This window comes from Selaginella moellendorffii, unplaced genomic scaffold (assembly GCF_000143415.4).
Source record: "Selaginella moellendorffii unplaced genomic scaffold, v1.0 SELMOscaffold_40, whole genome shotgun sequence".
NCBI classification, from domain to species: domain Eukaryota; kingdom Viridiplantae; phylum Streptophyta; class Lycopodiopsida; order Selaginellales; family Selaginellaceae; genus Selaginella; species Selaginella moellendorffii.
In genome coordinates, this window is record NW_003314301.1 from 390,242 (window position 1) to 413,719 (window position 23,478).

Consider the following 23,478-nt stretch of genomic DNA (forward strand, 5'->3'; position numbering starts at 1 on the left):
AGTTTTATTGATGCTTCACTATATAAATTTAATATTACTAATGGAGTTAAGTATACCTTCACAATTGTCACAAACTGCCAATGCTAGGTCATGGGATTAATATTTAACAAACATTCTTCAACTAATTCAAACAAAATCTACTAAACACTTGAGTTATAAGTAGGACAATAACAACACTATAACTTCCATCATTGTCCACGTATAAAATACAAAATATTTGATTTAGTGTTATTTTGTTTTTCCACTATTATAATACATAGTTTATCCAAAGAGCTCCTTGCTCAATGGATTGTATCAAATGGTAAGTTTATGAGGTTTAGTATGATATTCAATATGCTAATCCTCCAAAAATGCCTACAAATCCACTTAATATTCCTCTAGATTTTGGCCTATCAACCAAAAAACCTTAATTAACTACTTTCTATCTTTCTAAGGATAATGTGAAGTCGAAGTGTATAATACCATATATTAATATTAGTGTAATGGGGCCATTGGATTTATTTTAATCTGGACCATTATATAATCTAAGGTTTTTGGCTTAATCAGATATATACATTTTTGTATTCCATTTTTATATTTTATGCATCCACATAAAAGAAAAATTTATTGCATGTTGCATACAACAACGCTTAGTTTGTTTAATTAGTGTTATTTCTATTTATTAATCTAATTGATCAAATAGAGGTTTATAATTATAAACATATTTATGATTTATAAACACAAGATTAATCTTATTAAAAATCAACCATTAGATGGCAGAATAAACTAGAATATACTAGGAAATGTTTAGAAGACTTTATAAATTATAAATACAAAATTAATCTAAATGAATAACTAGTATAATATTCTAGAATATCCAAGCATATTTTAAATATATTCACTACCCGCCACACTCGCAAGCCTGTGCATGGATCTCCATCCCTCTCTCCAGAGCCGCGGCTTTCACCACCTTTCTACTGATCTCCTGGCCCTTCTCTCGCATGCCACAGCTCGAGCAGGCCTTGAGCGCCACTACGAAGCACCCCGAGTTGGGATCACACCCCTGCCTCCGCTGGATCCCCGCCAAGATCTCCAGCGCGAGCTCCCCCTGCCCCTGCCGGGCATAGCCGAGCAGCAGCGACGTCCACGCCACTTCGTTGTGGCAAACCATCCGGTCAAAGACGCGGTGAGGCTGCCACATCGCGCGTACATGTAGCGCGCTGGAGACGAAGAGATTCGTGTTGCTGCTGCCGTCGATCGCCTCCGCGTGGAGTGAGCCTCCTCCCGCGCTCCAGCTCCACGGGGCTGCAACACGATCTCAGCGCCGCGAAACACTCCGGGACCTCACCTTGCTGGGCCGGAGCTCCATCGCAATCCCAGTCCCCGCCCGGCATTCGTTCCCGCCCGATCGATGGAAGAAAATGCGAAGAACTTGACTGCCCTAAATTCTGGACGAATATTCCAAGCTTCTAAACCGTATTCAAGTAAAACGGTCCCATAGTTAAGTATGCTAAGAAAAAAATTAATTTTTATTAATAGTATTATTTATATTTTAATTTAGGAGTCATTAAAGAAAACCTTTAAAGGAATATCCTCTATAAAAGGCTAAAGCCTCTCAACCCTAAACCTCAAACCGATGGCGTTCTTTGGCAGGGAAAAGGAGCTGGATGCGTTATCACAGTTGGTAGGCGCCGAGCGAGTTGTGTTGGTCTTGGGCCCAAAGAACTCTGGCAAGACGGCACTTCTCCAGAAATTCCGGGCTACGAGTGAGCTCCCAATTTTTCTCCTGGACATGCGGATGGATATCGAGGACCAGGTATTGCAATGGCAGGCTGGAGTAGAAAAATTTCTAGTGCAAGGCTTAGATGCTGTGCTTAGGGAGCTGGGGTTGGCACGCAGGAAGAAAGGAAAGAAAGCCCCAGTTTTCATTCTAGATTGTGCTCACAAGATCAAAGCTCTTCCTGGAGCAGCAGAGCTTTTTAGAAATCTCTTAAGGATTGCACAGGACAAGATTGCGACGATCATCATGGCATCTTGGGACGATTCCTTGCGGGAGGATTGGATTGGGGATAGATTTACGGAGCTTATTTATGTAGATCACTTCAGTGAAGCGCAGGCCAGGGAATTTTTTAGTGGTTTACTAGTTAGTCAAGTGAGTAGTAGCAGCGGTAGCCCGGGACATGGATGGTGGCGGCGATGGTGGAGGTGGAGTTGCGGTAATCCTCTTCCCCCTCCAGCAGCTCCACCTCGAGTTCTTTCTTTGAATGACAAAGAGTGGGGCAAGATCTATCGAGTTTGCGGCGGCTGTCCATTGCTGTTAAAGCGTTGCGCAAATCAAGTGTTCTCCGTAAACATCATGCCACTGGACAACTCTCTTGGCACCATGGCCGCATCGGTGGCATCTCTTGTTTCTTTTGGATTGGAAGGCGACGATCAAGGGTAAGAAGCTAGATCTTCACTGTTATTGTTTTCTGGAGCTCTTGTTTGAATTGCTTAAGGTGGGATGTCGAGATGTTTAAGCGAGTGATGGAGCTCTTGGTGGACAGGGATGGAGCCGTGGAATGGGCGACTGTTTGTAGCAAAGTGTTTGGCGGTGACGAGGGAGCTTGCAAGGCTCAGCTCAAGGCCATGGCAGCAAACGGCGTCATCCATATCAAGTGCGTGCCTAGTGAATCGATTAAGATGGTGGAGCCGATTTCTCCTCCCCATCTCCAGGCAATGAGAGACGAGCTGGAGCACTCCGGCTACGACAGTGACGACGACGATTAAGCCTGTTTTGATGTTCGGGGATCTCATGTTTCTTCGTGTATCTTTTCTTCCAGAAGTAATAAGCCACATTCTCGATTCAAAACCTTCCAGCGATTGACAGCTTCTTCTTGACTACATTACTCGAAGAAATTCTCCACTGGTCGCTGGACAGTCACCATTCTCCTCTTTCTTTCATTTTCTTCAAAGTATGGCTGGTTGGTCCAGCCAACGAAAGCCTCTACCACTCCTAGAACCAAAGAAGAAAGCTATTCTATATGATCTACTCTTCCTTGTCTCTCTCCAACTTCTTCACAGATTCCAGGAGGAGCTGGTTCCACATATCCACAGGCCCCGGCAAGCACCAATGCAAGCAATCGTTTTGGACGTGGCGGCCGGGCTCTTTCGCGTACGGCTGGTATATCCTGTATGGCCCAGGGTGGCCGTCGGGCCGGAGGTAGGCGCTGTACGTCACGTCCAGCACCCGGAGCCTGGAGCCGTTGGATGGGTCAAACTTCCGGGCCTCGTCGCGCTGCACACGGTTGAGATTGCTCGGCAGCCACGGCAGCTCCAACTCACCGCCGCCGCCGTGTACGGCATCGCGTACGGAGTGCGTCGGCCGCGTACGGTTGCACTTCCCCCCGGTGCTCCACGTCCCGTGCTCGAAGTGCTCCGGCGAGGCCGTACGGAGGAACGTGGTCCCATTGTAGCCGTCCAGCGTGGCGATGGCGCGGAGGGACGTACGGAATGCGAGCTCCATCGCCGTCAGGAAATGTACGTCGGTGTAGTTCTCGCGGGAGTACTCGTTGCAGCCGAAGATGGTGTTGTTGATTGAGTAGAGACTTGGGCGGAAGAACCACTGGGACGCGGACATGACCGCGAAATCGTAGCTCGCGAGCGATGGCCACCATGCCGGGTGTGGGACGTCTAAGTGGAGATTGAAGAGGAGTGGATCGTCGCGAACCTTGACGTGCTTGACAAGGAATGGCGACCAGACGATGGCGAGCGTAAAGTTGTAGGATTGGAAGCCCCATTTCACGTCCTTGTCCTCTCGCGAGTACACCTTGTCGGGTCTCTCCACCTTTTTTTTGGCGATCACATTGAAAAATTTCGATCAACTTCTAGTAAATCTTTCCCAAGAATCGAGATTCGAGGAACTCACCTGGGAGAGGGAGCAAAGGAGCGATTGCATGTGGTTCCTGGCGAGCGAGTCTCCGAAGAAGAGCATACTTTTGCCCCGCATGAGCTCGAGAAAGGTGGCGGGGTCGAATCGCGGGAGGTCGCAGTTGTGAGGTCGCCATCGCCAATGCAGGTAGCCCGTGTCGGGCTTGCCGTTTCTGAGGCAATTCTGGAGGAGCTGGATGTGATCGCAGCTGGAATTCGTGTAAAGAGGTGGTGTAGAATCGAAAATCCACTCGCCCTTGCTCAAATCGCAGCTTTCTATAGCACTTCCCCTGTTTTTAGTACCTGGAAAGGTTTTCCCAATTCAAATTACCTGAATTCGAGGAAGTATCTTGTTGTTGGGTGTCGAGATCGCTGCCTGGCAATGCGGGGAACTGGTGAATCTCGTCGGAAATCGAGGAGTTTTGGAGATCTGGGAGAATTGGAGCTCCAACGGGCGCAGAGAGCTGGGAATTCTCGCTGCCACGGACAAAGACAAAGTAAATGAAGCAGCTGTTAAGCAAGACGAGGGGCAACAGCGCAATTGGGAGCCAGAATCGGATGTTCTTGTTGTTGGAGTAGAACTTGTGATGCCACAAGAGGCTTCCAATCTCCGAGGAGATCGATTGAGCAGAAGAATTGTTGCTGGTGGCCTTTGCAGAGGGTGAATCCCCAAATCCCTGGAGCAGCACTGTCATCTTGGATTCAAACACAAATCTCGGAGACTGAGCAGCAGCAGCAGCAGCAGTATGATCATGATCGTGAGCAGAGGAATTGGAATTGAGCCTCTTGAGCATTGGAAGAAATGCGAGCTCCACCAATGTGAAGGCCTAGAGAAGGAGAAACAAGAGAGAAAGAAGAAGGCCAAGCAACCACAACTTGTGGTGACATGATTCTCTTGCAGAGGTGTGTTAGATGCTGCATTGCAATCAAGTAATAGCGCCACTATACTTCCTTGCAAACTGAGGCATACTGTGGCATGTAGGCTAATAAAATTTTGGATTTTGGTGAGTGAAGAGGAGAAGGCCCTATAGTCAGTCAGTCACTTACTTTGTAAACAAGCACACTGCTATAGCCTGCTATACCTCTGCTCCAAGTCATCATACACACAGGGAAATTGGTTGGGGTTGTGAAAGTGATGCTTGGAGAAATCCCTTGCACAAGGAAAAAAGAGGGAAAAGAAGAAGAAAATACACTCCACAATGACTCTAAGTGCAAGCATGTATAGACAAATTTTCAAAATGGTAGGACTTGGACAACACACCTGCTGTTTCTTCCATACTCTGCTTTAGAAGAGAGAGAGAGATACCAAAGGGAGAGGGCCATGTTGGGTCATACATACAAGCTGCACTACCTAACCCCACCTAGCAAGAGATGTCTCTATCATAAGATTAATATTAGAAATTATAAAACATTAGACAATTTGCAAATTACAAAACCTTTAGAAAAGGTTCATGTGTAATAATCTAATATTTCTATATGGGAATAAAACCATCTTTAGTGACTAATGGATGTCGTTGAACAGACACTTAGTGGCATCCAAGTTCTCTGCAAATACCAAATTGACATCACTTAGTTCTGCAGCATCTTCAGAAAGATCCTTTCACACTTGTATAGACTGCATAGCCAATCAAGAGCGGATTCTGACACTAATTTTCGGATCTCCATCCCTCGCAACATTGTCTCCACCAAGTACAGATGCCCATTCTGGGCTTAAGCTGCAACCATTGTGTTGTGTGGCATCGCCAACCGTTTGAAGATGAGGCGAGGATTGCAGTGCTTGCACTAGGCACAACCTGGACTCAATGCCTGCGAGGAATCTGGTCTCTCGGAATGTCTCGATAGGAGCTTACAATCGGCCGCATCCGGCTTGGAAGGATTAGATCTCGTTCACATTGGATTTTCATGCTCACCACTCGGACATCCTATGAATAACTCAATCCATAGCTCATCTTGAGAATTTCAATTGTGCTAGTCATATAGTTCATCACAATTATGATCTGATGGGCATTAGCCTCAGTCAGGGCCTATCAATCACACCCAGAGGTTTGCTATATCTAGGTCTGTGAGTTACCATGCTGCGGTGTTGTGATGATCTTTGTCTATGATCCAAAGAAGCTCATGAAACTAGCTAGGAGATCAGATCACGGTCTGTCAAGAAGGTGTTTAAGGCCATCCACTTGCTAGGTATGGTAGAAATTTCTTTACGCCTATCAAATCTGTCATGGTGCACTACTCTCACATTGCCTTTCTTATGTCACATTCATGTATGTGTGGCAATCACAAAAGGTAAAAATATCTCTCGTTGTTTCTTCCTTGTCAAGGATGCCTAGAGCAACCACCCTACTGGCTCTTGAGGAGCTGGGTGCCCATACATCCTGCCAGCCTTGGCCATGGCAGCAACAAGGCTGTCAATGCCTATAGAAAAATATTGCCCAATTCCCTTTGCGCACGATAGAGCTGCTATCAGGAGTGAGAGGGGGAGGAAAGGAGAAGAGAAGAGAGGAGAGGGGAGGGGGAGGAAGAGGTGTGGGAGAGAGAGAGGAGAGGGAGGGGAGAGGTAGAAGTAAAAATTCATTTTAAGTGTTTATTATAACATATTAACCACTTAGATTAATAATATCACTAGAAAAATATTTGAATTATCTCTTAAACTAATTTTAATTTTTTATTTTATCAATTGATCTCTAATCAATTTATTCTGATTTTAATAAAATTTATTATGATGACATAAGGAGTTAAAATCTCTATAACTTTTTGTGATGCTAATTGAACAGTTCAAATTTGAATTAAAAATTTTAATGAATTGAACTTAATTGAATTCAAAGTAAAAAAATTAATTTGAATTCCAAAAATATTGAATCCACCTGACGTATGTTATCATTTTTTCATTTTCCAGAGGAAGGATAGTGTAAGGTCTTTAAATACATACATGTATATGGTGCTAATTTTTGTAATATAGCATATTAACTATCCATTTCAGACTGAATCTAGTCTATCTATTTTTCTATATAAGCAAGGTTCTAAACCCAAATTAATATATTTATCCCATATCTTAAGCACTCATAATAAGAAATATTACTAAATTCATTAAGCTATATATACTAGAGTTGAAATGAAAGGATATAAGTCTTTAGTCAACTATCTTAAATATATAAACTATTTGGCATAATGTATTTTAAAATATATCTTTATCATTAGTTAACAAGTTTAAATTAATGGTAAATATATCATTTTATACAATTAGGATGATTTTGTGTTCCTGTAGACCACCAAACATGATTTGGTGATTTTAGTGAATAAATTACAAGATTACAGTCATCTTGTATTGTCATGAATGTAAGAAATAAACAATAAGGTTGATTAATGCAATATTTATCACTAGACCAAATTACTGTTTTAAATTTTGAATTTAATACAAGATTACCATCATTTTGTAAAGTAAGTTCACAAAATCCAATATATGTTTTTATAACTCTAGATATCCACACAAGTTTTTTACCAGAATATAATACAAGTTTACAGTTTGTTGATATAAAAAGTATATTTTTCCCATTTGGAGATATTAAATATTCAGAATTTCTTAAGCTATGCTTATAAAAACCTGAAATTAATGTACTTTTTGTAGTATCACAAGTTTTAGGATCTTTATAAGAAATGGTATGTAAAGATTTTGAACTGTAAATATCATCAGTAATATTCCACCAATAATATATAGCATATGCAATTCTATAGTTTAAAGAATTAATATCACACATACTAGAGCGTGCTTTTAGCATTGCATCAGTATAAATATTTCTTAACGACCGAAATCCACTTCTAAGTGCACGACCATTAACTGTATATTCAAATTTATCCTTACCAAATAAACAATTTGGAGGATTTGCTTCCATACGATTTATCATTAAAAGAGCAGCTCCTCTACCAAAATTAACAGACATCCAATTGTCATAAGTAGAAGAATAATCAGGAAATGAATTATTAATTTGTGCTTCAAGTACTCTAAATCCACGTTCAATAATTATATCAACTTCATCTTGAAGTAATGTGTAATTATCTCCCCAAACTATTGCACTTGAAACCATATCTACAAAAAATAGGATTATAAATGCTAAAAATAACATATTTAATATTTTTAAATAAAATCATTTTATAGTGGTTTTAATTATTTTCTTTTATCTAGTAAATTAGTAATAGTATCTCTCTTTTAAAAATATTATCTTCTGTTTAAAGTTGTATATACATTTGTAGACACATTGTATGTACTATGTTAAATTTAATATTGACTATTCATTATGCAAGCAACAGTAACCAAGACTCCTCCCAGGTCATGCATGACACACAGATCTACTGAATATCTCAAGATACCTGCGACACCTCCTTGATCATGCCAAGTACTAGACTCTACTGTGAATATTCCCTTTTGACCTTTACTAAAGAAAAAATGTGTAATATTCTCCACCTTAAAATATCAAACTCTGCGGCCTTGGAAAGCTTCTTGATAAACTCTTTATTGCTGCACAATTGAAAGGTACTCATCTTCAAAAGTGAAAACAATTGATTGCTTCAGATTTGAGTTGGCTACAAATGTTTTGCAAGACTGGTCTTGGCCATCCATATTGGTTGTAAAACTGGACATCCAAGGCATTGCTATTCAGGTGCAGTGCCAAGTGGAACTTTCACTGTACTCCTCTTGTATGTTACAAAATTCAAGACAACTAATGAGGAATTCAATTTCCAATGCTTTTGCAGCAAATTCTTCGTGTAGTTTGGTCACTTGTAAAGCCATGCAGTCTTAACACTCCCAGCTGCACAAACTCACTGCCACTAGGTCCAAGCATGGCTGCGTTCCAGACACCACTTACCTGACCCAGTTCAATTTTGCCAGGGAGCTTGATGAACTTGGAATATGAACCCATAATTATTTCTCTTCCTCTTTCCTTTAGTCCTTGAAAGATTTCCTTAGCTTTGTCACAGCTTCACTCACAAACTCGAGCCACAGTTTCGGTCAATCCATTACTCCTGCTGCTATTGCATCGCTCTTCTTTTTAAGAGAGACCAGACCACCTTTTCATCCATCCTTGAGCATTTGCTTCCCTAGAGAGCTTTGGTAATGCTTGTCATCTACTCCATCTGTAAGAGACCTCCCTCTAAATTTTGGAGCCTGGATTCTCGATCAAGACTTGGTTGTGGTTTCTTGTCGATGTGTTCTATGTTGATCTGTTTGTGTATCCTTGTGGATCAGCAAACTGGAGCTTGTTGTCAAGGGCTAGAGTGTGCTCTAAACGGAGACAAAATCAAAATCATGGGTTTTTCTTTTGTTTTAGACTAAATGTGATTAATTAGCGGGGGATTAGTAATAATCCTAGGGCTATGACCCTTTGTGAGGGGAGAGATGAAATACAAAAGAATGCTTGATAAAAAGTAAAGAACAAGTAGTAGTGTGATGGAGAACAATGATGGCACTGTCGAAGAGGCCAGTGCTAAGGAGGACAAACCTCTAGACAGCCATGGTGACAATTAGCATCGGAGCGTGAGGAGGTTCAAGTCCCTAAGCAGCAATGGTTTCTTTGTGCTTGCTCGTCTTGGTATTTGTGGAGTTCCCCTCCACACTTGTTTGCTATCCTTACATCACTGAACACCTCTTTGCAAACTCCCCTTGCGAACTTAATCCTGTCTCATCTAGATGCAGCAAGACAAGCCATCATGGCCTTCTTCTCGCAAGCTTCTTAGTCTTCTGTGCTATATTTAAAATTTGGGACAAACGCTTTCACCAGGGGGAGTGGTAAGCCTTTGAGGCAGTGATTGAACAACCTTTCATAGTAGCAGCCTAGAAAAAACAAAGTGAGTAGGTGCTCCCATGCAATTTCTAATGCTTATGTACCTTGCATTGTGAAGTAATTTGTTTTTCACAGTACTGCCATGCATGGCTCCAGCTTGCCTCATCCTTGAATGCCAAAATGAATGGACCTTTTGAAGGATCATCATCACTTCCAGTAGGAATTGGTACTCGTAACACTGGAAGGACCGGCTCAAATGCAATCATTGTTGCTGAGTGCAATAAGTCTGTGCTGTGTGCACTCACTAGATCTTCCTTGGCTGCAAACAGTTTTTCATTAGGACAAGAGAAACAAAAGAAAGAAGAATAAAAATGCTGCTCCTTCAACTTGGTAAATTTAGACGATAGGCCATTGAAAATCTGTATATATTCATGCCTCAGAATCTATTAAGAACTTTCTAGAAGTTATGTGTGACAAAGATGAAGCTCCACTAGGAACACACCTTCAGACCTAAGCAGCAAGTGAATTAAGGAAAACCCTACCTTTGAGGTGATTTAACCATCAGAATTTTATTTCTTTGTGAGTCCTTCGGTGTTGCACCATTGATGAATATTAGCTTGGTGCTAAAGATGAAAATGGTAATTCATGATAGGGTCTTTATAAAATGGTTTAGCATTTGACGAGGATATTAAATAGGTGGTGGAGTTGTATGACACAAATCCTTATGCCCCAAAGTGGAGCTGGAAGAGTGTCATGTGGCAATGGTTGAAGCAAAAATCTAATAAAGGTAACACGTTTGGACCAAAAACTCCAACTCGGAAAGTCAAGAGTGAGAGTGGAATTTCTAAAGAAGTGTTCAAGGAATAAGTATAAAATGATTGGTAAATGAGTCTCTAAAAAAGGATACAAGAGGGACCGATATATGGCAAGTGTCATGACACAAGGAAGTGTCAGGATTAATTCCAAGATGGAGTCTGAGATGGAGTCCGAGAAGGAATCCAAGATGGAGTTTGAGATGGAGTCTGAGAAGAAGTCCCAGATAGGGACCGATACTAAGACTGAGATTGAGACCAAGACCAAGTCCGAGACCGAGACTGAGACCGAGTTCGAGTCCAAGTCCAAGAGTGAAATCCCAAAACAATTGTCTCCCAAACTAAAGGGTTTGAGCTCCAAAAGGATATAGAGGGAAGACTCTAGTGGAACTAATTTGGCCAAGAAAGGCTAATGTGACCAAAGCTTTAACTTCCTCTTCCAAGTGGCTTTGAGGTGACACTAAAGTTGTACCCACGTGGTGGGTGATGATATAACCATTGAAGAGTCTAAGGCTAGAGTGAACACGGATGGACAAGTGGGACAATTTGGTGAAATGTTCAAGAGTCAACTCTAGCTCTCTTAGGAAATCGAATAGTCAATGATCCCAATCCAATTATGGGTGGCATTACCTACTTAGATACCTAATGTAGCTTATCGGAACCTTGTTCTAGCCATATGGCTAGAGCACTAATAGTGGAAGGTAGAGAGAGTACCCATAAGACTCAAGTAGGGCTATAGTGTTTTGCAATGTCGTTCTAATATCTCAAACTATAGAAAAGAAAATGAATAGTCCTCTTGTGTAGTGACCAAAGATATAGTCATATGGTGAGGAAGTTCAAGAGGTCAATGGGACTTAGTGGTTGGACCTTCAAGCATTCAAACATTGACTTAGTGGCAGTGTTGGTGAGCACAATTGTGGATGGAAAGGGATTTAGTGGGGATTGAAGAAGGGACATTAGGAAAAAGTGTTGTTTATATCTTTAGGCATTTTAAGGATGCTAAGGTACAATCTTGGGATGACCACTCATTTACAGATAGCCCAGCCTTTAAGAGATGGGATTATGGCATAGGTGGTTTTGAACTACCAATGAGACAAAGATAAATGGATATAGCTTTAATGGGTTGAAATGTTAATAATACCTTTGGGGTGTCTGTTATAAGATTGGACACATGGAGCACTTGGATCAAGTGCAAAGGCTAAGTGGCAAAAATGCCATTCACAGGGCTAATATATCCTTAAGTGGGGAATATGACTTGTAAAGGTTATGACTAAAACTCTTCCAAATAGTTTAATGTGTGGTTAAGTGACTAGAATAGAATAAAAAATTTAGTCACTTAGGCTCCACTTCTTCCAACAGATAACTTGCCAAAGAGTTTTGATTGGAGGGAGCATGGTGCAATGACCCCTGTGAAGAACCAGGTAAGTCCTTTTTCTATATGATCTTAAATCTCACATTTAAAAGTTCCAGGGAAGTTGTGGCTCTTGCTGGACTTTTAGCAGCACAGGAGCAGTGGAAGGTGCCCACTTTCTAAAGTCTAGAGAGCTTATTAGCCTGAGGGAGGAGCAGCTGGTTGACTGTGATCGCATGGTAATTCATTTTTCATAACTTGATCTGAATATGGTCATGCTGATCCATGATTACTTGGAACCAGGATGGTGGCTGCAAAGGTGGTGACATGTTAAATGCCTACGAGTATATCAAAGCCAAGGGTCTTGAAGCTGAGGAAGATTATCCTTACCAAGAAGAAAACTACAAGGAGTATATGTTTCCCCATCACCGATGCCACTTCCGCCCAAGCAAGGTGGCTGCCACCATTGCAAACTACTCGACAGTGTCTGAGGATGAGGACCAGATTGCTGCAAATCTCGTGAAAAATGGGCCTCTTTCGAGTAAGTAGTGTGTTGCTCTTTGGCAAAAGTTGACAAGAAAATGTTGTTTCCAATGTGGTCTTTGCAGTTGCGCTCAATGCCAATTACATAATGGATTATATGGGTGGAGTAGCTTGCCCTCGCATTTGCCCGGGTGGGGACAACATGAACCATGCGGTGCTCCTTGTTGGCTATGGCATGGATGGTGATAAGCCCTACTGGATCCTCAAGAATTCTTGGAGCGAGAACTATGGTGAAGATGGTTATTTTAGGTTGTGTCGAGGGTTTGGTGTCTGTGGCATGAACACCAGAGTCTCTACTGTTTCTGCATAGTAGTTACTAGGTATTTAATCCAAAAATTTAATATGAACACGTTGTCATAACTATTTTACATGTAGTAAAATTTTATTCTTTTTAAAATTTAGAAACTCCTTGAATTATAGCATCTTTTAGAGAAGTAACATTGGGTCTTTTCATAAAGAACATTGCAAACAAAAAATGGAGAGCTTCAAGGAATGACTTGTCCCGACAAGCAGGCGCCAACGCAAAGAAGAGATAACCAGTTATAAATCCTCTAAAACCCAATCCCTTTTATCACGTAAGCATTTAGGGCGTGGCAAAAGACTAGGGGGAGTGTAGCGATGAGGAGAGATCCGGAAGGACTGTTAGTGGCGATGGCGAGCTCCATTCCATCTCCCAGCTTGAATCACAAGGCCAAAGATTGGTGGGAGGAGCTCAATCGCTCTAAATCCTGGCAAGACGGGGTTTTCTACGCACTGGCTGCTCTATATGCCGCCATCGCCATTGTAGCTCTTGTAAGTTCTCCATTTTCTTTCCTTTGTGGGTCTCACTGTTCTCGGCTGTCTAGGTGCAACTCATCCGGATCCACAGGAGGGTTCGCGACTATGGCTGGACGACTCAAAAGGTGTTCCATTTGCTCAATTTTCTCGTATGCGCTGGTAAGTTTCTACCATAGCCAAGGCTTCTTTCTCACGAATGCTTTACCTTTTCCTTGTAGTGCGAGCTAGCGTCTTCCTCTTTCGAAGGCCCGCTCAGCACGTCGGTCCTCACGTAAGTCTATCTTGAAAATCCAGTAGGAGATGGTTTTCAGTGCCTCAAAACCTTCTCTCTGTCTCCTTTTTTTTTTTTTTTTGGTGTTTGTGCAGATTCTCCAATCCTTTTTGCTGGACCTTCCCGGTTTGCTTTTCTTCTCGACTTACACACTGCTCGTTTTGTTCTGGGCCGAAATCTTCTATCAGGTTCAAGTGTATTGTCATTTTTCTTCTTTGTTCTTACAACTCTTTCTCGATCACAGGCTCTAAGTCTTCCCACCGAAAACTTGAGACCCTCGTTCCTGATCATCAACACGGCAATCTATGTTTTCCAGGTACCCTCCTGCTTTTCTTCATCTGTCATGAAACTAAAAATCTCGTCACAGATTGCGATATGGCTGATACAATGGTGGGATCCGATGCTTGTGTGGGACATTTTCTCCCGGGTCTTCTTCGCAGGCATGCTAAAATCTTTAAGTTTGTTCTTCTTCTCCTCGCTTACAATCGTCACTTTTCTTGCATTGCAGGAGTTTCTTTCGCGGGTGCCTTGGGCTTCCTCTTGTATGGAGGAAGGCTCTTCTTGATGCTACGAAGATTTCCCATCGAATCAAAGGGACGGAGAAAGAAGCTCCGTGAAGTTGGCTGCGTTACTGCCATTTGCTTTACGTGCTTCACTATTCGCTCTGTGGTGGTATGTATATCCTTTCGCTTTCGCAAGTTTTCTAGCAATGGCGCGTTTTTTTTTTTTCTTTTCGTTTGTTTGTTCGCAGGTGGCATGGTCTGCTTTCGACAAGAAGGCTGAGATTGATGTCCTCTATCATCCAATCTTGAACTTCCTGTACTTTTTGGTAAGTTCTAGTGTAGATGTTTCCAGTACAGTTTTAACTTTAATCATCTCTCATTTCCAGCTTGTGGAGATACTCCCGTCGGCTCTCGTGCTCTACATCTTACGCAAGCTCCCAGCAAAAAGAGCCACTTCCACCGCATACAAAGCAATTCGATGAGAAGAGAGTGTTTTTCTTCACAAGAACGAGAAGAAAAATCCGAGAAGAAAAACTCGAGAAGAAAGGATGGACGCGTGTGTACGTGTGTATATTTCAGTGACTTCTCTGGTAACACAACTTATGATTTTGCATCTTCTGCTACTTTATGTTGCCCTCTGGCTGGTTTATTTACTTGGAGAAGGCGAGAGCTCGAGTTGTAGCGTCGGTAATGGCAGTGACTAGCGAGCTCTCCTCCTCCATTCTCTTGGGATTGATTGCGTTGCAACGACGCCGGACTTCGCCATTCGCTTTGCTCTTGAGGCCGAGCTTGCTCATCTTCAACAGAGATCTCTGGAACCTCAGCTGGAACCTGTCGGGATCGCGCGCGAATGATCTCACGATGCTCTCGGTCTCGCTGTCGACTGTGAGCGCCGCGTCCGACGTGAGCAATCCATTCTTCGCGACTAGATTTGTGTAGTAACTGTTGTCGAAGTTAAACTCCGAGGCTCGGTCCAGTGTCACTCGATCCGTGGGTCTAGAGTTTTGTGGACACAGGCGCTGCAGCTCTGCTCGGTAGGAGGGGTTGAGGAGTGGATCCGGGCTGCCTCCAGAGAAGTTGTAGAGCCTGTTGGAAAAGAACTGGCACTGTGATCTACCAATAGTGTGACCACCTGTTTGAGCAAGTTGATAAGAAAATTTGTGGAGTAGAAAAAACTTCGGTACCTGATAAGTGGACGAGGTCCTCGACGGTGAGATTTTGCTGCACGAAGCTAGCCTTGAGCTGTGTCGCGTTGAAGAAAGGGGCCGGGAGAAGAGCATCAGCTTCCGACCTTCGTGATATTCTTCCATCGAGACGTCCTGTCGGCATAGCGAAGTCTGGAGCTCCAACCTGATCGTAAGCATGCAAGAGTGAGTGATGGAATGGAACTAAGAACTCTTTCTTACCAGGACAACTGCGTCCCTTCCGGCTAGAGCCACGATGTCCGCGCAGGAAACAACACCCGGACATACACGCTCCAGCCTTGTCTTGGCATCGTCAATGACATCAAATCCTCGAACCGAGTTCCTGTTCGGTAGACCTTCCTTTTCAATGACGGAGCCGTCCTCCGAAGCATCCAACAAGATGGATCCATCGCATCCCTGTAGTTACATCCAGGCAAGGAACCAATGCGAGTGTAATCAACGAAAGAAGAGCAATCATACTTGCACAAAGCAGTCGTGGAAGAACAAGCGAAGAAGTCCCGCTGGAACAGTCCGGTTCCTGCCGAAATGGGAAGTGACAACATCGCGAACAATGCGCTCCGCAGCAGGACAAGTTTTCTCGTAAAAGTTCTCCTCCACTTTGCCAAGAAGTTCCTGCTGAGAACTCACAATGGCAAATACAGAAGAAAACACCAAAAGTAGAGCGCTTGAGCATCGTGACGCCATAGCTTATCTTCTTCCAAGCTTTTCCTGTAAGACAAAAAGAAACATCAAACATCAGCTTTATATACGAGCCTGAGCGTCACAGGAAAACGTCCTACCTCATTAAATGAAGAACGCGACTGGCTACCATTTGATTTCTGAAAAAGAAGAAACGAGAAAATATTACATGAGCAGCCAACTTAAACGCAACCTCCTATACACCCGAAGAGCTCTCAAATCACGCTCTTGAATAATCAATCGAAAGAAAATAGCCAAGAGCGTTTCTCAAAAGAAGAAGAAAAAAATTCGCTATGCTACTCATTGACCCGCATATAAGATGGCTCCGTAACTCGTCTGTAAAGGCCAGTGACTTTGCCTATCACATACTCCACACCCCACTGCAGTAACAATGTTTCGTCAGAGGACATCAATGCACCCATTCAATAACATAACAAACCTGAATGTTCGAGGGAATAGACCTCCAAAAGTCCATGTGAGGAATCGCCTAGAGACCAATTCAAGCCACCGCTTTATGCAATGCCATAGACGAGACAAAGAATTACCTCCACACCGACGATGCCAAGCGCTTTTCTTCGATAAATTGTCGCTGCTATCATATACACAACTAGAAAGCACAGTAATCTACAGCAAAGAAAATCATCTGAGAACAATGAGCACAGAATAAAGCATACTTACACAATAAGCAACGTGCTAAACCACCCGAGGCCTCCGCCATCGAGGCGCGTCACCACAGGACACCCTGCCGGGTGTTTAAGAACTGCTGTCTGAAAATGCAAATGTCAAACACAAAGTACGTTTAAGAGTAAAAAAAAAACGCATACGTAGTGGCAGCCATCTCCTGCAACCGAAGTTGGGAGCTGCAAAAGCAAAAACAAACAAAAACAAGTTAGAAGAAATTAAAAAACACTTTAAGGGACAGTGTTCTTGGACATGAATTAACCTCTTGTTGGCCAGTTCTCTTGCAGTAGACAGATACTGAGAAGGAACACGCGTCCTGAGAGGTATTGGCCACCATGTCGACGATCAGACCTTGCTCTGGTTTGCGCTTGTCTGAAGATTCGACAAGCAATCAGCTTTTACGTGTCAAGTATTGTAGCAAGCCACGTACCTATGAGTGAAAACGTCGTAGTCGATGGAAAACCTAAGGTCCTACACAGTGGAAATCCTGGAAGATAATGAAAGTTGCTAGCTCGAAGCACAAGGAAGATAAAAAAAAAGAACCAAGTACCGGAGTGTGTGACGGCCTCGAGAGCACTGCACGTCTCGCCACAGTGATCGGGTCCTCCGCAACTCTACTTCCATAAGGTTTAGTGAGCCTCCAATCCATCACAGGAAAACTTTTTTCTCTTGGTTACCTCGCATCTTTGGCAAATGGGAGGATCGTGATTGAATTTCATGTGCTCGCATAGCTAGAGAAAAACACAGCAACGAAAAGGAATCACGGGGTTATTTTTTTCTCGCTAAGAACAATGGAGCAAATTTTTTTTCTTCGTACCTGGAACCAAACGATTGTCTTGTCGCCGTTGGAATCCTTCTGGACCACTTTGTAAAACCTGGAAGGAGAAGAAGCACTCGATGAGAGAGTAACGCCTGGAAAGGAATGCCATACCCATCTTCGCTGCGCACTCCATGGACAAACCCGCGCAGCGGACCCGCGAGATTATAGCTGTAGCGATAGTTTTCAATGGCTGTTTCCCAAATGCAAGAATCTGCCCTCACCGAGCTCCTCCACAGCAATACCAGCATCGCGCTCGCGATCGCCACCAGAAAATCCATAGAAATCGATAGAGACGAGCAGCGCCAGGCCCACGCTCGCCCGCGCGCCCTAGCAAAGAGAACTCGCTGTGGACAATGGGAGCTAAACAACACAGCAAGGCAAAGGTTTCAAAAATTAAAAAAAATCTTTGTTAAGCAAAAAATTAAAAGCGTTTGGAGATGCCGGGTATCGATCCCGGTGCCTCTCGCATGCTAAGCGAGCGCTCTACCATCTGAGCTACATCCCCAACGTGAGAATTCTTTCAAAACTTTTTAATCATGACTTAAATCTTGGAGATTTTAAAGGAATCCATTATCCTTCTAAGATCGTCACCCTCCAATGCGAACGTTCTTTCGGGCGCTTGGAGTCTTAACTGGTAGAGTCGTTTGTTCTCCACGCCCAGCACCGAGATGTAGCGGCGATCCCACTCGATCTTCATGACGCGGTCTTGGGGAAGGATCGCCATCTGGTTGTTCGTGGCGAAAGATTTGGCGTTCACCTGCGATGGAGCGATCGAATCCATGGAGCTGTGAGCACAAATCTTTGACAAAAAGCTTGGCAAATCAACGACAAGAAGAAGAAACAAAAATTGGATCGTGGAAACAATGGAATGGCTTTCTGCAATGACAATCGAGGACGAGGGAGAATCGCGCAAGGAAAACCCCAGAAGAAAAGGCGAAGAAGTAGTCACTGGAGAAGATTGGAAGTATCATCAAAGAAGAAAAGCAAAAGAAAGAATCGATCGAGCTAAAGGGAGATGCTAGAGAAGATTGGAAGAATCATCAATGAAGATAGAAGATAGTGGTAGCAAAAGAAAGAATCGATTGAGCTCGAGGAGAAGAACTGAGAAGGCCAAGAACTCACCTCCACTTCGTAGAGGAGGCGGCCATCGCCATCCACTCTGGATCGCGACGAGAGAACGTTGATCTCCCTGCGAACTCCCAGCCTCGTAGACATGAACTCCGTCGACAGCTGCTTGAGCAATCCCTGCGCGGCATCCTGTGGCAATCCCAGCTCCTCGATCGATTGGTATCGCGAGCTCGACGGCGAGCTCACGTCCACCGTCACCGATTCATCCAGATTCACGGGGCTCCGGAAGAAGCAATCGGCGCCGGCGCCACGGACCTGGAACCACGATCCCGGATAGGAGAAGGAGTAGCCATCGAATGGATCCTCGAACACCTTAAACCCTAGCACCTCTCCTCCTTTCTCCGCTGCTAGCGCGAGATCTTGCTCTTGCAACCCGAGATTTCGATGGAGGATGGAGATCGCGAAGAATGTGGGAGGGAGAAGGATCGATCGGCGGGAAAATGGCGCTGGACCGCAAGAATCTCGACAAGAAGAAGAAGAAGAGGAGGAGCACCTGGGAGTGAAATGCGTCGCGTGTGCCCTGTGTGGCAATAACAAGAGTGAAGAGGCGGTCGCCATAGCCAGAGGCATATCCACGAAAGAAGAAGAAAATATCTCCTTTATAATGAAAAGTAAGCTGTCTCTAAATTATTCTGGTATATTCTAATTCTAAACATCACCGTTGGATTAAGATATAGACCATTTTAGGGTTCTAAAGGTAACAAAGACGATGAGCCTGTACAACTTTTATCTTCTCTTTTCACCTCGTTTATGTGCCTATAGGTGATCGATGGTCTGGGCCGGCTAGCATGAGAAGAAAACTTTAGGAGCAAACCAACAAGAAGAGAATCCTTACATTGCCAAACGCAAATCTTCGTGCCATGACTTTCAAGCGGATATCGTTTGTGAGAACTCATCGCTGTTTTCTGATTGTGAAGGATCCCGCAGATTTGGAACGCAATCTTATATAGCGAAAGCCCTTCAATGTAACATTTTTCTAGAATTCCAAGTTTGTGAATCACCTGTCTCTCTTTGTGCTGCTGGATGCGATGTGCAATATGTTTTGGGAGGATATAAAGCAAGAGTATCCAAATATGCCAGGAGGTGCTTTCAAACGGCCCTACAGGCGGACCAAGACTGAGATATGTACAATTAACAACAGGCCTACTCTTCTGCTCCAGGGGTTAAAAGAGAGCAAGAATTTGGTCACTTCTCGTAAGCGGTTTGAGGCCTTTAGGACGGAGTTGTGTATTTTCGTTGGAGCCTCTGGAAGCGGGAAGATTATGAGTTGGCCTCTGAAATATATATATAAATATATATATCTGTGTGTGTGACCTCTCAGAGCATGCACCTCGTGATAAGGGTTCAAAGGACCTCCATTATGTTGCATTGACGCTTCTTGAGTTATATTCCTGGGACTGGGCCAATTTCTCCTACACCTTTGAGTTGTTGCATTGTCATCGCTAGACTTTATATTTTCAAGGCATACAAGGAACTCCCTGAGGTGGTGGAGCTTTGTCCATTGAATCCCCTCGTACCTTCTTCATGGATTTGTCTGTTCTTTATTAATGAAACGATTGTGTGGGCCTTCTTCAAACAGTTGAAGTATAGATAGCCTGATCCTTTGGAGTATTTAACGAGGAGTCTTCTTACTCTTGTGAAGTCCAACGATGAGCAAGAACTTGGCCATGTTTTTGGTGTTTTCTTCATAAGCTAAGCACGTTGAAAAAAGAAATCACGTAGTGGTCTTGGACGAGTGCCAAGTGGTGGCAAATTTGTTGGAGGACAGGTTTTTGAGTGTTACCACACAGACTCAGGGCCATTCGATGCTTGACATGCTACTGTTCACTCTATATGAAATCGGTTTTGACAGCGAAGTTATTATATCAGGCACTGGCAGACATCCCTTTCTGAAGGCTACAAGGCGATCAAAATCGAAGTCGGAGGTATCTGCAATCAGGTCCTCCGTATACCTTTTGAGTTTGCCAGCACTTCTAGACTCCCTGAATCCAGTGAAGTTGAAATAACTCAACCTATTCTTTGCCCTTGTCACCTGGGGCAGGTATGGGTTCTATGTTACAGCTCTGCAAATTTTTTTAGAAGAGACTGAGAAAGAGCTTTCTCAGACTCTCTTCTCAATTGACAAGAAAATCAAAACAAGGGAAATTGAGACAGCTCTGGTGCTGTCAAAAATTGCGGCACACACCAGCCTTGTCTTGCTCAACTGCATCCGACTTGGAGAATCAGGCTATGACATCTTGGCAGTCTCTTCTCTATAAGTTCGGCTGTAAATCCCTAGTGATTATCCCCGTAGAAGTCTTTCCTTGTGAAGCTCTAGAATCAAAGTTCGTTGTCTAACTGTGCTGGATTCCTCCAAAACCAGTGGTTTCTCGTCTCCTGAGAAGCATTTTTCCGCATCGATGATGGAACAACTGCCGTGTTGTGTCCCTGCCAACTGCGGTATGGCCAACCCCCACCGTGGTACCCAGGCGCCCAAGGAGGCCCGATAATCTTTTGTCTAACACTGCCACAAGCTATTCTAAAGATGATCGAGGCGGGTGCTTGATCACTGATGTTATGGACTAAGCTTGTAAGAACTCTCGATTTTAATGAGGACCTCGACAATTCAAAGTTTTTTGTAGCTTTGCTTGCTCGCTTGCTTGTACCTTCTTTGGCTTCAGCATCATTGCCGTGAGCCTTGCTTCTTTCTGGCTGCCGCTTCCACCATATACACGTCTGTGTTCCTCTCTGTCGAGAGAAACCAAAGCTTGTTTAGTCATCAAGAACCGCTTGAAAGACACGATGGCTGGATCCTCAAGGATCCCTGGAATCTAGTGACGAGCTCACGTCCCAGGCTCGAAACACAAACATCCGCTCCTGGGCACTTGGGCGACGACCAACAACATCCTTCACCACCCTCCAGCTTATAGTACCGTGGTAAGGCTCCGTGTTCCCGGTGCAAAAGAATACGAGCTGCTTCGCCACCGCCGGGTACTCGTCGTCCTCCCTCTTATCTAAGCAAAGTCGCACAAAGTCTCGAAAGCTCTCCAGCATCGCCGGCTCCAGCTGACCATTGCCACGATCAAACACCACGGGCGATTGGGCTGTGGATGTGATAATTTGATAATGGGCATTCTACGTCTTGATCCCAGGAAGAGATGGACACTAGATCAAGTGATCAAGCATCCTTGGATTTTGGACAGTTCTCCAAGATCCAAAGAAGGTGTCCGATTTGGACAGTTTTGGAGAACTGTCCAAAATCCAAAGAAGCTACAGCTAAGACCAGAAGGTGGTAAGAAACAAAATCTATAATTTTAACGTGAGCATATTAAAGGTAAAATACTATAAACATGTTTATAATTTAAACATTGGATGTAAAATTTCAACTAAAATAAAAATAATAAAAAATCTAAAAGATGGCGTCAGTGTTAAACTTAAATATGTTTTAAGCTTATAACAACGATGGAGGAATTAGGGTTCCTTGGCGATAGTGATGCTCCAGCGAGAGAAAGGGGGGCGATATCGCCAAGCCTTCGATCTCTCATCGATGCGCCGGGAAGAAGGATGATTCGCAGCAGCCGCAGTTTCCTCTCGGCCCTGATTTGGTCCCTGGCGGCATGGATTCTCGTCATGCAGCTCTACATGGCGTTCTTCCCGCCCCAGCTCGTGCTCTTCGACGATCCTCGCTCGCACAGGCGCGGCGGCGGGAGCTTCGTCAGGACGGAGGAGCGGATGATGCGATCGCTGGGCGGCGGCGAGGGGAGGTACGAGAATCTCACAATGCTGGAGAAGGAAGAAATTTTCAAGGCTTCTTCCGCGAGGAATGTGTCCGATTTTCCAGACATTGGCCTCGTTCTAGATCCTGTCAATGCTCCAGCGCAGGATAGGAATTTTTTTTTCCCAGGAAGGCACTGGCTCGACTCCAGCGGGAATTCCATTCAAGCACATGGTGGAGGAATTCTTTATGTTCCAAGCACTGGAATTTTTTATTGGTATGGTGAGAACAAGGATGGACCTACATACTACGCTCCCACGGAATACGAGTCTCTAGCCAGAGTAAGCATCTCTCTCTTTCTTTTTTCGTTAGATCTAGCTCTCGAGTGAGAAAAACTTTCTAGATCGAGAGAGTTTCCTTTCGTACAAAGATGGACTGATAGTTTCTTTTTTAATGAAAACTCACAGGTTGATCTCATTGGAGTGAGTTGCTACTCCTCCAAAGATCTCTGGCTCTGGAAGTACGAGGGACTCGTTCTCGAAGGTGACAAGGAAGACGAGAGCAGTGACTTATACTACAAGAACGTTTTGGAGAGGCCGAAAGTTATCTACAACGAACGAAGCCAGCAGTACGTGATGTGGCTACACATTGACAGTGCAAACTACACCAAAGCTTCGCTGGGTGTCGCTGTAAGTTCTCGACCGGAGGGGCCGTTTGAGTTCTTGGGAAGCAAGCAGCCTCACGCTTTCGAGAGCAGGGACATGACAGTGTTTAAGGACGAAGATGGCACGGCTTACGTCGTTTACTCCTCGGAAGGGAACAGTGCTCTACACATCACTCCGCTGCAAGACGACTATCTCGAGTTCCGGAACGTCATGTCGAGGGTGTTTGTGGATCAACACAGGGAAGCTCCAGCAGTTTTCAAGCATCGCGGGATTTACTACATGGTCACCTCCGATTGTACAGGATGGGCTCCAAACACAGCTTTGGTTCATGTAGCGGAGAACATGCTGGGACCTTGGGAAACTGCCGGGAATCCATGCGTGGGTGGAACGTCGTGGTTTAGATCGACGACTTTCTTCTCGCAGGGAAGTTTTGTTCTTCCGTTGCCTGGGCTTCCCAACACTTTCCTCTTCATGGCGGATAGGTGGAACTCTACAGAGTTGCGGCACTCGAGATATGTTTGGTTGCCACTTACGGTGGATGGACCGGTTGACGAGCCAGTGGAAGGCTTGTTTGAGTTCCCGTTTTGGTGGAGGGTCTCCATACGATGGTACTCGAGATGGAAGCTGCCGGTGGATTGGGAGAAGAACAAACCGTGACAGGGTCTCCATGTAGGGTTTATATATG

The 23,478-nt window shown here is 44.1% G+C and overlaps 8 protein-coding genes and 1 non-coding gene across 10 annotated transcripts; 4 read left to right on the forward strand and 5 right to left on the reverse strand.

The window, feature by feature from the left end:
* Nucleotides 1-2,301: 2,301 nt before the first annotated feature.
* LOC9660731 lies at nt 2,302-2,767 on the forward strand. The gene is made up of 2 exons (XM_002979096.2): nt 2,302-2,418; nt 2,478-2,767. The coding sequence occupies exons 1-2, from the start codon at nt 2,336-2,338 to the stop codon at nt 2,746-2,748; spliced, it is 354 nt and encodes a 117-aa protein (XP_002979142.2). The 5' UTR covers nt 2,302-2,335; the 3' UTR covers nt 2,749-2,767.
* A 125-nt stretch (nt 2,768-2,892) lies between these two features.
* On the reverse strand, nt 2,893-4,996 carry LOC9660329 (protein trichome birefringence-like 26). The gene is made up of 3 exons (XM_002979237.2): nt 4,220-4,996; nt 3,887-4,164; nt 2,893-3,805 (listed from the first exon to the last, which is right to left on the reverse strand). Exons 1-3 carry the CDS (start codon nt 4,680-4,682, stop codon nt 3,008-3,010), a joined length of 1,539 nt encoding a protein of 512 aa, XP_002979283.2. The 5' UTR covers nt 4,683-4,996; the 3' UTR covers nt 2,893-3,007.
* Nucleotides 4,997-10,680: 5,684 nt separating this feature from the next.
* LOC9660733 (probable cysteine protease RD19C) lies at nt 10,681-12,681 on the forward strand. Its single transcript, XM_002979097.2, has 5 exons — nt 10,681-10,724; nt 11,817-11,898; nt 11,948-12,067; nt 12,132-12,369; nt 12,437-12,681. Exons 1-5 carry the CDS (start codon nt 10,681-10,683, stop codon nt 12,679-12,681), a joined length of 729 nt encoding a protein of 242 aa, XP_002979143.2.
* Nucleotides 12,682-12,944: 263 nt separating this feature from the next.
* On the forward strand, nt 12,945-14,545 carry LOC9660330 (tobamovirus multiplication protein 3). The gene is made up of 9 exons (XM_002979098.2): nt 12,945-13,163; nt 13,217-13,307; nt 13,367-13,419; nt 13,515-13,607; nt 13,664-13,735; nt 13,787-13,859; nt 13,928-14,091; nt 14,171-14,248; nt 14,309-14,545. Exons 1-9 carry the CDS (start codon nt 12,990-12,992, stop codon nt 14,402-14,404), a joined length of 894 nt encoding a protein of 297 aa, XP_002979144.1. The 5' UTR covers nt 12,945-12,989; the 3' UTR covers nt 14,405-14,545.
* Nucleotides 14,546-14,572: 27 nt separating this feature from the next.
* On the reverse strand, nt 14,573-15,811 carry LOC9660331 (cationic peroxidase 2). The gene is made up of 4 exons (XM_002979239.1): nt 15,587-15,811; nt 15,329-15,523; nt 15,107-15,272; nt 14,573-15,054 (listed from the first exon to the last, which is right to left on the reverse strand). The coding sequence occupies exons 1-4, from the start codon at nt 15,809-15,811 to the stop codon at nt 14,573-14,575; spliced, it is 1,068 nt and encodes a 355-aa protein (XP_002979285.1).
* Nucleotides 15,812-16,014: 203 nt separating this feature from the next.
* Nucleotides 16,015-17,844, reverse strand: LOC9660734. Its single transcript, XM_024684145.1, has 13 exons — nt 17,834-17,844; nt 17,528-17,710; nt 17,418-17,474; nt 17,304-17,361; nt 17,164-17,217; nt 17,037-17,100; nt 16,917-16,973; nt 16,749-16,858; nt 16,630-16,665; nt 16,484-16,572; nt 16,351-16,429; nt 16,245-16,292; nt 16,015-16,185 (listed from the first exon to the last, which is right to left on the reverse strand). The coding sequence occupies exons 1-13, from the start codon at nt 17,842-17,844 to the stop codon at nt 16,102-16,104; spliced, it is 930 nt and encodes a 309-aa protein (XP_024539913.1). The 3' UTR covers nt 16,015-16,101.
* On the reverse strand, nt 17,700-19,025 carry LOC9660735 (psbP domain-containing protein 1, chloroplastic). 2 transcript variants are annotated; one of them, XM_002979241.3, is made up of 2 exons: nt 18,429-19,025; nt 17,700-18,063 (listed from the first exon to the last, which is right to left on the reverse strand). In XM_002979241.3, exons 1-2 carry the CDS (start codon nt 19,002-19,004, stop codon nt 17,848-17,850), a joined length of 792 nt encoding a protein of 263 aa, XP_002979287.2. In that variant the 5' UTR covers nt 19,005-19,025; the 3' UTR covers nt 17,700-17,847. The 2 variants fall into 2 exon arrangements, with proteins under 2 accessions (XP_002979287.2, XP_024539981.1); XM_024684213.1 differs by having other exon boundaries at nt 17,700-18,091.
* Nucleotides 17,739-17,811, reverse strand: TRNAA-AGC. The gene has a single exon. It is a non-coding gene; the product is annotated as a tRNA-Ala (tRNA).
* A 2,885-nt stretch (nt 19,026-21,910) lies between the features above and the next one.
* Nucleotides 21,911-23,478, forward strand: LOC9660737. The gene is made up of 2 exons (XM_002979099.2): nt 21,911-22,469; nt 22,596-23,478. The coding sequence occupies exons 1-2, from the start codon at nt 21,978-21,980 to the stop codon at nt 23,448-23,450; spliced, it is 1,347 nt and encodes a 448-aa protein (XP_002979145.2). The 5' UTR covers nt 21,911-21,977; the 3' UTR covers nt 23,451-23,478.